Genomic DNA, 12,474 nt, shown 5'->3' with positions numbered 1-12,474 from the left:
CGTTCCAAAACAATCAAGGACGTTTGGCATAATGGACATTTCCCGGGCAGACGGTAATAACAAAATTCATGCCATTTCAATAACAAATACTGTTAAAATAACAAAAAATGTTATGGAATATTCTTGTAAAATCCATTTTTGCATAAGAGCTTAATAACAGTTTAGTGTTATCATAACAAAATTTGTTATTGGTCTGATATTGGTTGAAAGTCAAAACAACTTGGGAATAACATTTTTTGTTATGGAAAAATAACTCCAATTGTTATTGGGATGATCGGATTAGTTGTTAAAATAACAAAAAATAATAACAAAGATTTGTTCGAAGAATAACGCAAAATGTTATTAGTCTGTTATTACAATAACAATCCAATAACAAAAAAATCATAACGGCGAATAACAAATATTGTTATAAATAACATGAAATGTTATAGGCCTAGTATTTTCAAATAACAAAAAATGTTATTCCCACGTTATTTCCGTCTGCTCGGGTTGGCATAATAAACGTTTGGCGTAATGGACGTTGGGCATAATTATTACTAGATTATTTTTGTTTTATTTTTCCCCAATAGTAAATAGTTTCCTTTTAGAATAATTCACAATAAATCTATTTAAGGAAATTTTGATATTTTTATTGAAAATTTAGTTTTAAGAAGGAAATATCTCTTGTTAGCTTTAGATTTTTCCCCAATTAATTAGCAATGATTTTTTTTTAAATAAAATTTTCTCATCTTTTATATGAAATTCAACTCAAAGATGAAAAAACCTCTTCAAATCTTTGACAATTAAGCTGTTATAATGACAGGATCATAATTTAACTTGAAGAAGGAAAAATCTCTAAATAAATTCTCATGTTTCCCTTATTTTTTTCGAATTCAATCTAAATAACCCAGAACTGGACAGCACTCGTCCGACAAGAGAGTAGCGGTAAGATTTACAGACACAGAAAACACAGTTGTAGATGACCGAGAAAATTATGCCATCGATTCCATTTCAAGGAAAAGTCAAAACAAAATGTGTAGTCTACGGAAATTGAACTAGGGACCTTTAATAGAATAACTCAATGACTAAACTGCCTTGGCCACCACAGCTTGGTGACACAAGGGTAGTCAGATGTCGATGTATGACTCTTGTTGCAGATTTACTGTTTTTATTAATTAATGAAATTGATTGTTTTGCAGGTGTGAATTGGTAACATTATTCTATCGAGTTTAGCATTGAGCTCTCTATAAATGTTGATGGAACTATAATCTCAACCCTATATATTGGGTGAAGGGATGTCGCATTAGCCTTTCTTTAAATATTTTGCAATAATGTTTTTTTATGCAATTTTCCCATCTTTTTTATATTCAACTTGAAGGAGGAAGATTCTCTTATAGATGTTCTCTTTAAACATTTCTATCATTTTTGCACATTTTTTGTCTGTTGCTTTATTTTTTGCAATAAAGTTGTTTATACAATTTTCCCTTCTTGTATTTAGTCAAAACTTATCTTAAAGAAGTGACAATTGTTAAAAAAATAATTGCTAATTAAATAGATTTTTTGAATAGAGGTAGGTAAAAAACATTAAAATAATGCGATTTTCAAACATTTAAAGAGTGGCAAAATGTGAATCTTTAAAGATACTTTTCCTACTATAAAATGATTTTATATACAAGAAGGGAACAAACTCAATTGCCAAATATTCCAAAAGTATTTTTTTTAGAAATTTTCCCTTCTAAAAGTTGAATTTAAAATATAAGAAGGTAAAGTTTCATAGCTTTCATAACTCATTTGAAACATATTTAAAGAAAAAAATGCACATCCCTAATTTAGGTTAAATATTAAAGAAGGGAAAATTGCATAAAAAACAATAATTGCAATCGTTTTAAAATAAAAGGAGAGAAAATTGCTTTAAAAATCTTAATTGCATTTCTTTAAAGAAGAGCAAAATGTGCATACATTCTTTAGGTTGAATTCAAAAAAGGAGGGAAAATAGTATAAATCTTTATTGCAAAATATTTAAAAACTGGCAAAACATACACCTCTTTGTTAGTTGAATTTAAAATAAAAGAAGGAAAAAATTAATACAAAAAATCAGCTGCAAAGTATTTCGAATGGAGAAAAATCATAATATTATGTGGACTCTTTATAAAAAAAAAAATATGAAAAAATGCATTTAAAGCTTTATTGAGAAATATTCCAAAAAGGGGAAAAATCACATCTATTAAAAGAAAATAGATAATTGATTTTTCGAAAAAAAAAATCTTTTGAAGTAAAATTATCTGTTTAGAAAATAGGAAAAAAGCTATAAGTTATTATTCTTTACAAAAAATAAATACTAATTTAACAAAACAAAAAATGCTACAATAATTATGCCAAACGTCCTTGATGGTTTTTGAACGAGTTATGCCAAACGTCCATTATGCCAACTGTCCATTATGCCAAATGTCCATTATGCCAAACGTCCCTGATGTCTTGGACCAATTATGCCAAACGTCCATTATGCCAAACGTCCTTCTTGAAAACCCGTTATGCCAAATGTCCATTATGCCAAATGGGGTACACCCGTTAATTACATTATAAAATTGTATTTTTCAAATTTCAATATGGCGCATTGAAACTTTTTTTCAATTTTATAGTATTTTAGCAAAGATCGTAAAAAGACGACAAAACCTAAGATTGTGTTCATGAATTTTAATTGAAACTTTGTTATTTTTTGACAGTAGCACATCTGTTAAAATGCAAAAAGGATTTTTTTTCAAATTTAGATTTAAAATCCGAAATTCAGTTATTTTTGTTTTCAGCTGATCAGTTCTCTACGAAATGAGCTTTTTCTTAAATTTAAATTTGTGTGTTTTTTTTTTAATTTGGCTGAAATTTTTTGGGTGCTTTCCGTATACCCAAAGAAGCCCCTGAAAAGATTTTTTTTAAATCAAAGGGCAATCAAAAAGTACTTGAGTAAAATTTTGATAAAGTGATCCGTTTTCAAGTTATACAGTCCAAAGTTTATCCGAAAGGAATCAGGATTTTTTTTTCGTTGTCTTATTTTTGATGGTCAAGATTAAGTATAACCCATGAAATACTCTAAAATGATTTAGATTTTTTAAATCCAATATGGCGGCCAAATGGCGGTGATAACACAATGAAAAAAAAATGCATTTTTTAAATTAGAAGACAATCAAATATTCAAATTTGACCAACTCGACTGAACTGGAATTTGATGTTAAAATTGGGAAAATAAAAAAAAAAATGTTTGAAAGCTCAAATAGCTCTCGTTTAGATGATCACTGAATGATCTGATTTTCAACTTTGAAAAATGCAAATTTTTGGATCTCCTCGTTTTTTTTCAATTTTGGAATCAAGATTTGTACAGTAGTAGAACAATTGACAAAAATTGAAAACCCCTTTGAAGTTTAATCGTTGAAAAAAAAAAAACATTTTTGGGATATTCAGAGGCGCCGTCTTAAGTGTTATAAAAGCGCAATTTATTTTAAATCAATAGTCAGAAGAATCAAACGTAACATATTTTGTTTCAAGGAAAGTGAATCTATTTCATTTATAGTTAAATGTATTGTGTTGTACTGCTTGAATGGTCAAGTAGATTTTTGTAATATTTATCTAATAAATGTTAAATGTGGCGGAATTTACGTGATACTTGAAATTATCGCAAATATATATGCAAAAGATAGTGAAAACTCGTCAAACAATAATTTGGAAGAGTATTTAATTATATATCTATTTCATACGACCTTTTCAAAAACAACACCTAAAAAATATTGACAGCGCCTCTGGCGGTAACATCAGGAAACTGCATGCGTGTTAATTATTACACTTAGTGTCAGAATAGGTTTCTAAAACCTTATATAAATGTTATGTACAACGGTAAAAAACACAATTAAAACCCGAGCTGTCAAGTAAGAACTTTTCTGCGAAGTTATTTTTTTAAAATTGATTTAAAAATCTATTTTAAAGCTTTTGCAGTTGTACATTGTACTCAGAAAAATAAGCTTTATCGTTGTGAACAATTATATCACAAAATAAGGGTTAATTTCAAGACCCAATTGTCCCATTTTATTATATGGAATATTTTTTTAAAGCAGCATACAGTACTTGTTCGGCAACTGGGCATAGCCCGTATCTCAACAGCCGAATTCTGCTCGTTAACTGGGCTGATCGAACAATGGCTAGGGGAACAAGGATGCTTTATATTTTCACAACAAAAAAATACATTTTTAAGTAACTCAAAAATATTTCCAGACCATACCCTTAAAACTTTCTTGGAGTATGACATGAAATTAAATGAAAACTAAAATTTTAATTTTTAATTACTGATCATATTTATTTTTTACATCCACTCACCACTGAACCATTTCTGATCACATTTTGACGCAAAAAAATTAACAGGACAACATTTTTTCGATTGATCAACTATGGTCTCCTTAGAACAAGGGCCGCGAAGTAAGCTTTTTACATTGATTTAAACATCATTTTTAAATCCTTTGCGGTCGTTAAAAGGGCATTATACTCAGAAAAATAAGCATTATCGTTGAGAACAATAATATCACAAATTTAAGCTTAATTTTAGGACCCAATTGCTTTTAAGTTGAGTGAGCTACAGCCAATATCACTATTTGTACAACATATTTATCTGCAAATTTATTTGTGTTCTTTTCGTGTGATATTTTTGAGATCCAAGAAGTTTATTAAAATTTTAAAGCATATCACACCACTGATTATCAAAAATGTATTAAAAAACAAAAGATACTAACCTTCCTTTCCTATTTTTGTTCTTCACACTGACATCGTTGTTATTTCCAGTGCTCTCCCCTCGATCACTCTCTGCTCCTCCTCCGACTCCCTCTCCCTGCCGTCCATCAACCCCATCCCCTCCCAGCCCCTTCTCGTTCATGATAATCTTCCGGCAGGTGTTCTGCAGCGACCGCAAATCATGCTCGGCCATCTCCAGCCGCTTCGTGATGGTCTGCATCGCCTCCGAGCCCGGCGCCAGCGACACCTCGAGCTGCTTCACGAGCCGCTTCAACGCGCTCAGTCGCTTCTCGCGCTCCGATAGGCTGCCATCAGACATGCCACCACCATCGGAAATGCCAGAATCAGACAGAGAACCACTGGACGACAGCTTAAGATTGACCGGAATGGAAATGTTATGCTCCTGTGTTTGCCGAGGGTGTGAGAAAAAATTCCAAAATTGTAGAGAATTTTCCTTCGAAACACCAAAAGAGCAATTACCTGAAAAAGAGGCTCAACCTTTTCGGACAGAGCCTTGACCACCTCCCGGACGCTGTTGGCCACTTCGGCGGGGGTGCTTCGGCCACTGCCGGTTTGCTGCTGCTGCTGTTGCTGGAGCAGGACACCTTCGAGGCCTTGGAGCTTCCCACGGTCGCGATCAAGAATGTCGCGAAAGTCACTCAAACCGTCCTCGAGCTGCTTCCAGGTCATCATCGAACTGGTCAGATTCTCGATTCGGTTTTTGATTCTGAAAATGAAAAAAACTCTCATTAAAAACTCTTTAAACTTCCAAAATGATTAAAAACCTCACCTAATTTCCGCCTCATCCCACGTGCCGTACAGTTGGCCAATTCCGTCCTTCAACTCGCGGTTGATCGTGCAGTCCTCCCGCAGCTCGGCCAAGCAGTCGTAACAGCAGCCGCACTTTTGGTCCGGACACTTGGAGTAGTTCTTCTCCCGGTCCAGCTGCTCGAGCTGGGAGTCGATGGCGCACCGGTCGAGCAGTTCCTTCCGCGCGAGCTCTTGCTGCGAAACCCAGCTGTGGACGGTCGCGTTCAGCGTGAGCATCTTCGGACGCTGGTTCTGGAGCACCTTGCGTTCGTTCTAGCGGGGGAAGAGAATTATTTGGTATATTTTAAGTTATTCAATTATTGTAAGAACTGTACTATAGATTAAATAAAAAAAAACCTATATTTCAAATTTAAACTCATTTTTGAAAACAGATTAACAAAAAAAACTAAATTTTAAATTTTATGCCTGATTTTTGAAATTTTGAAACGATGTTTCAAAAAATGCTTATTAATTATTACAGTTATGCCACAATCCAAAATTAATGAATTTATGAAAATATGTTGTTTAACTTTAACGTTTTGTACTAATTTGAGGTAACAAAATTAGGTTTTACGCCGACTCGATTTGGAGGTTAGAAATTTGACAGCTTGGCTGCACTGTTTACATTGTTTGCACGTGTGTCTCTGTAAAAATGTGTGTGCGTGTTCGCTCGTGACGTCACGCTGTAAAACCTAATTCAAAATTTGTAAAACGATTCAAATGTCTTTTTATGGTTCAAAATGAATAAATAAGCGTTAAACATTATATTCTCAATTATAACAAATGATTTTACAAGCTTTTCGACGAAAAATTTAATTTCAGTAAATTGAAAAAAATATCCGCCTCTTTTTTAGAGACAAAAGCATGAAAAATTTTTTGCAATGGCCTAAAAGGTAAAAACCTTGAAGAATAGACTTTTTTTTTCTTCGAAAGCATACTTAATGTAGACTTCTCGCCCCTTCATACTATTAGTAATTATTAGTAATGTGATTAAAACAAGGGCGTCTGGGCAAAGTTTCTGGAGAGATCATAGAACACACTCACATAGAAAAGATTATCTCCTCTCTAAAGATGATGGCCAATTCAATAAATTTGTATTTGCTCCATAGCAATCTACATTTAATTTTTGTACGACAAACATTATACTTTAGAAAAAAAAAAATGGGAAGAAAATTTAGAAATCTTTTAAGAAACCACAGATTTTTAGAAAAGTGAAAAAAAACACTCGAAAAAGTATTAGAGATGGTTCATATACACTTCTTTGTGTTGTATTTAACATATTTTCTGGAAAAATGTGTTTAAGCCGTATAAAAAAGTATAAATTTTGAAAAAAAAGAAAAAAAAACAGAAAATTTTATTGGATAACTCCCTGAAAAAAAAACACAAAAAAATAAGTCTCTTTCTACTGTAAAAAACTTCTAAAAAACATATTTTTTACGTAAATTCCCTGTGAGAAAAAAAGTTTTTTTTTTATTTTTTACAATCAAATCTCCAATTTCAGATCAAATCAGTATCTTTGACAAAGTGCGACAAAAAGGGTACAAAAAAAAAAATGTTTTTTTTAAATTAACTCTTCAAATATTCAAACTTGAATTCCCCATTCGTCGATTTTTTATTTTCGATTTTATATTCTATATTTAATGTAAAGTATTTAATTGACGTAAAACTTATGATGATTCGGAATTATGCTATTTTGAAAAAATAGTGTTTCTGGAAAATTAAAATGAGGTGTCAAGAATGTTTGTTTGTCCTCAAAAAATATGAAAAATCAAAAATTAAAATAACTCAACCCTGCCTTTAGGCGGGTTTCGATCTGAAAAATCGTCAAAAATCTGTTTTTCAACTAATTTTTGATCTTTAAAAAGCAATGGAAAGAAGAATTCATGAAAATTTTATGGTTGAAAGTTTGACTTGTTTTATGTGATTTTGTAAATGATTTAAAAATGTTTTTTTTGGATAACAACTTTGGCTGTGTTTTTTTTTATTAAAATATCCTATATTTTAAGTAAAAAGAAGTATCGTTCTATACTGAATAATGTGAAACAAAGGCAAAAAATTGAAAAAGTGACTGAAAAACATGAAAAAATTAGAAAGGAAAAATGTAATGATAAGAGGTGGTAGAATAGTCCGGCAACGAGCAAGCAATCTGTCAAGTTTAGAAATTAATGTAAAAAGTAGTTTCATGAAAAGTCGTCCAAAAATCAAGCACACGAGTTTTTAAGCAAGAAAAAAAATAATAAAAAAAATGCCGTAACATATGGAGTTCTATTTTCTGAATAGGTCAACAGCAAGCAATCTGTCGAGTTGAAAAATTGATTTAAATTGAACAGAAGTTGACCAAGAATACGCGTCCCGTTTCACCTTAACAGTGAAAGAAAAATATCGGGATTATTTCGTGCGTCAAAAAGTTAGTTCGATCTTTGTCAGTATCATACTTGATCCGAAAATAGCTTTTATTAAGATGCTCAAAAGTTAGCAAGAAAAGGTGCTTTTAAATTTATATCTAAATATCCTAAGACTCGAGTATCCCAAGTTTAAGAAGAAAAAAAATACTTCGGTTAAAGAAATATATGTACAATCGAATAACGCAAAAAATCGTTGTTTTTTGGGTCATTAATGAACCCGAAATTGCTCCAAAGTGATTTGAACATGTGTAATCCAAGATGGCGGCCAATATGGCGTGAATATTGCAATTATTCATTTGGTAATGACTAGTTTGGGGTTGCTAAATTTGACGTTAAAATATATTTTTTTCATAAATAAAAAAAAAAATAATTGAAAACTATTAAGTAAGGAAAAATATTAACGCTTGAATAAGAATTTTAGTTTTGATCAACAATCACAAAAAAGTTTTTGTTTAAAATAAAAAAAAACACTAAAGGTGAGATCACTCATACTTTTAAGTAATTCACAAAACCCCGCGACCAGGTCGCGCAACGCAACTCGTTTTTTATCAGTACGCACGCATAACGCAATAGTGTGTATTGCCCCAACATCCGCCCCAAAAACTGTACGTGAAACACCAACCAGCTGGTCATAAACCACGGGAAAAAAAAAACAAACATCATTCCACCCCATTAGTAGTAAATGTAATGTAACGCTAAAACACCTCTTGAAAACAAGCAAGCCATCATATTCTTTGCACAACCGCAAACAGTTTCACTTTCATCACAGTAGGCCACAAGGCGGTAGATGCTCTTGAAAATCGAAAGAAAAACACATCATCATGATATCTGCTACTAATATCAGCAACCGGACTCTAGGATAGCGAAATCGCCGAAAATAAAAACCGTTTTTTCCATTACGTCAACAACAAGTCGGGGCAGCATGGCCTACTAGACTCTCTAGAGTGGAGGCACCCTTTCAAACACTACCGCGCTGCGCGCGCGATCCGATCGGAATTCAGCAAGTTATTTCCTAATTGCCCAGCGGCTACTAGATCAAACGCCGACGGTTACTGACACCGGTTTGCTGTGATTTTTGTTTGTTTGTTAAAACTGCATCGCAATTCACGATTTCGTTGCGCCTTTGACCTTAAACTTCCTACTTTATGAGTCATTTTTTCGCGTTCTTATCACCGCCAAGCACTTACCTTCAGCTGATCGATGGCCAGTTGGATGTGGGCCTCCGACGAGAAGTCGAACGCCTTGCTGCCCAGCTCGTCCAGCCCATCCTTGAGGTCTTGGATGTCTTTCTGGAAGCGGGTCGTGATCTGGCGCCGTTCGCTCCAGCTCAGCAGCTTCTCCCAGCAGTGGATCGTATCTAAAAATGTAAAAAAGATGAAGGTTTTTGATTGTTTGTTGATTGGATCGGTTTTCGATCTAGATTTTGAAGGTCGTCGCCGTCGTCGATTCTGTACCATTCAATCTGTCCGTCTGAACGCCGGCGTGGCACTTTTGAACTGTCCTTCGCGTAGTCGTACTAACGCTGATTGTCTGCTGAATCGATTGGAACGATTCAATCTTCCTGATTCGGTTCTGATTAAGGTTTGCCATCCCGTAGTAAACACTCGATCATTGTTGACACACTACAAAATTACTAGCCGTTGATCTGCTTGCTTTGACTGTAAATAACAAACTACACTTGAAACCACCAATTTGACGCGATCGCGCGCTCCATACTGCACTGTACTGAGTATACTAAAACGCTAGTAGTCGACGTTAGTAGGCCGCTGCCAAACCAATCAACACAAATACTAACAAACGCGCACCCCTATACGAGTTCCGCCGAATCAAAGGTGACTTGGATCATGCCTGTTTTTTATTTTTTCCATTTTGTACGATCGTTTGTTTAATATTCTCACGATCGTCGTCCGGCTGATCGTGGGGTGGCGCTAGTCGCGGACCTTTTCTAATCTAAGTAACCGCTGCGTTGATTGTTACTCGAGAGTGAGAGAGGAGAGAGTAACCATAGCAACGCGCGTGGACGCGTATGTCGAACGCACGTGCTTGAGAAGCTTAATGTTTAACTCTCTCTCGCGCCAGATGTTTTTTTTTACTAGTTGTGGCACGCGTATTAGATTAGAAGCAAAAGTGGCCCAAGTCACTAGCAAGCAGCACTTGATTTGCAGTAAAATAAGCTCTTGATGGTCCAGCGAACTGATTGGGACTGACGAGGTTGATTTTCGGGGGATGCTGGTCTGTGGTTAGTGGTCTGGCAGATTGGACGTGTAGTATCAGTTTCAGATGGACAGGGATGAATTTGGTTCTAGTTTTTGATATTAATACAAATATTTCTATTAATATTTTACAAAATTGTTCTATCGGTTGGTTTCAGTATCAATTAATCATTAACTTTTAATTTAATACAATTTAAAAAAAATCTTATTTATGAGAGAAGTAATAACTTTCAAAAAATCATTCATTAATAATTTTGTTTATTCCAAATCGTTTGCTGAAGCCTAAATTAAGCTAAATCAATATTTAAATACACAACAAAATAATAGTATGCTTTTATTAATAGATTTGTTCTTGATTCCTAATTTCATGAACGTTGGTTCACGTTTTTGGATACTAATTTTGTCCGTGTATTTAAATAAACAATATATAAAAGGCAAATACAAATTTTATTTAAAGTTTTTGTCTTTCTCATTAAATATTACCAAAAAATTTAGGACGCAAAACAAGATTCTTTCCAATATAAAAGAAAAAAGAAATCAACTGATTTTTTAAGTAAACTTTTTATAAATTTGTACGTTTATTCAGCAATTGGGCCACTTCAAGGCACGCAATAAAAAAAAAATGTGTTCATTTGGAAGGTGTTATTTTCAAAGGTTTAATATTACCTCTTTAATGATGTAATTTTATATCAATTTAGACTGAAAAAATGACATTACACCAGAAAAGTGGTAAAATTACACCTTTTTCTGACATAAAAAAATAGAAGATCTCTCCAGAATTTTGGTCGAACCAAAGAAATACAAACCAAATTTAAAAAAGGCTTATTTTTCTCAAAATTGTGTTTTTAGAGGAAAACTAAAAATGAATGTTTTTATTCATTTTCATGAATATTTTTTCTTAAATTTTACTTGTATGATTTTTCAGCAAATTGTCTGAACATGAAAAAAACCTGAGAACCTTTTATTGACATTTTCAAGAGTTTGATTTAAATTCGTTGTACTATAATCTACTAATAAGAAAAAAAAGTATTTCAAAGAGTTAGGGGGAGAGGGGGTAATATGCACCCCCTAAGGGAAACCAGTGATTTCTCAACCATTACAGCATTACTGTGTAAGAATTTGGTTTGATGTTCTAAAACAACTATTATTCTTTGCCATCCATGTGAAAAAGTCTTAAAAACCCACAAAATTGCTCGAAAATATCAAATTTCTAAAAACATTTTTGTTTCATTTCAAGCAACCATGCGGGGCAATATGCACCGCAACATTGGGACAAAATGCACTACAACAACGGAGCAAAATGCACCACAACATGGGGCAAAATGCACCGGGTAAAAGGAGTTTTCACTAGTCACCACTAGATGACACCGCTGTTTTTACAAAGGAGCTTCATAGCGGTGCATTTTGTCCCGACCACGGTTTTTGCAGAAAATTTAATTAAAAATGCATTTTTGATGATTTTAAACTTATCTATATACAGAATAATGAAGATTATGGCAAAAACTATATACCTCAACACTTACAATATCAATAAATGCTTTTTATATTGTCAAAAAATCATAATGAAAGTTCAATGAAAATTAGGTGAAAACACAACATTATAAAGTTTTGCAAATAACTTAAGCCCTTTTTATAATGCGATGCTCAAATTTTTCCAGCATGGTTTAGCAATGTTTAGCTTCCAATTTCTATGATTTTTTCCCCGGAAAATTCTTCCAAATACCGAGAAAAGTAGGGGGTGCATTTTGCCCCGGGGGTGCATATTACCCCCTATCCCCCTATTTGTTTGTCAATTTTATTTCAATTTTAGTCAATATTAGCACAATTTAACTTTTTACTTGATTTTTCAAACTTTGCGCCAGCGATGGAAGAATCATCATCAAAAGAAAATCTTTTGACGCTCATCAAGAGAAAAAATCGGAAAGGAACATGGCTCTCCTCTCTCGCGCACTAAATATCGGTAGAAGGAATCTTAAAAATTATCATCTTGATTATTCGATGGAACATCTATTTCTTGACTACACTTGAAGGAGTAACGTCACATTTCGAAAAATTACCTGTCACTTTTGTTAGATGTGTTCTATAAGAATGCATTCTATAAGAATTAAAAGCATCTTATTTTTTTACATTTTTAAATCAACCAAATAAAATTGGCCTTTTTTTGTTTGGCACCGAAAAGGACCTAATACAAATAAGCTTATGAAAAAATAGTCAAATAAACTTCATAAAAAAATTACATAAGACAAAATCAACCCTGCCCGCTAACCTCTGAAAGCAACATTTCAACCCATCAAGCACTT

General features: G+C 33.2%; 1 protein-coding gene across 1 annotated transcript in view; it reads right to left on the bottom strand.

Annotated features, from left to right (window-relative positions):
- LOC6052980 overlaps positions 1 to 12,474 on the bottom strand; it is a 321,821-nt gene that overhangs the window by 2,208 nt on the left and 307,139 nt on the right. Inside the window, exons 13-16 of the mRNA XM_038253981.1 lie at positions 9,149 to 9,318; positions 5,537 to 5,829; positions 5,227 to 5,473; positions 4,749 to 5,149 (exon numbers count right to left, since the gene is read on the bottom strand). Of these exons, the coding sequence (XP_038109909.1) occupies positions 4,749 to 5,149; positions 5,227 to 5,473; positions 5,537 to 5,829; positions 9,149 to 9,318 (1,111 nt within the window). The remainder of the gene's footprint in view (positions 1 to 4,748; positions 5,150 to 5,226; positions 5,474 to 5,536; positions 5,830 to 9,148; positions 9,319 to 12,474) is intronic.

Source organism: Culex quinquefasciatus, chromosome 2, assembly GCF_015732765.1.
Source record: "Culex quinquefasciatus strain JHB chromosome 2, VPISU_Cqui_1.0_pri_paternal, whole genome shotgun sequence".
Lineage (NCBI taxonomy): Eukaryota > Metazoa > Arthropoda > Insecta > Diptera > Culicidae > Culex > Culex quinquefasciatus.
Note: the sequence above shows the minus strand (reverse complement) of the source record. Positions and strands in the feature narration are given on the sequence as shown.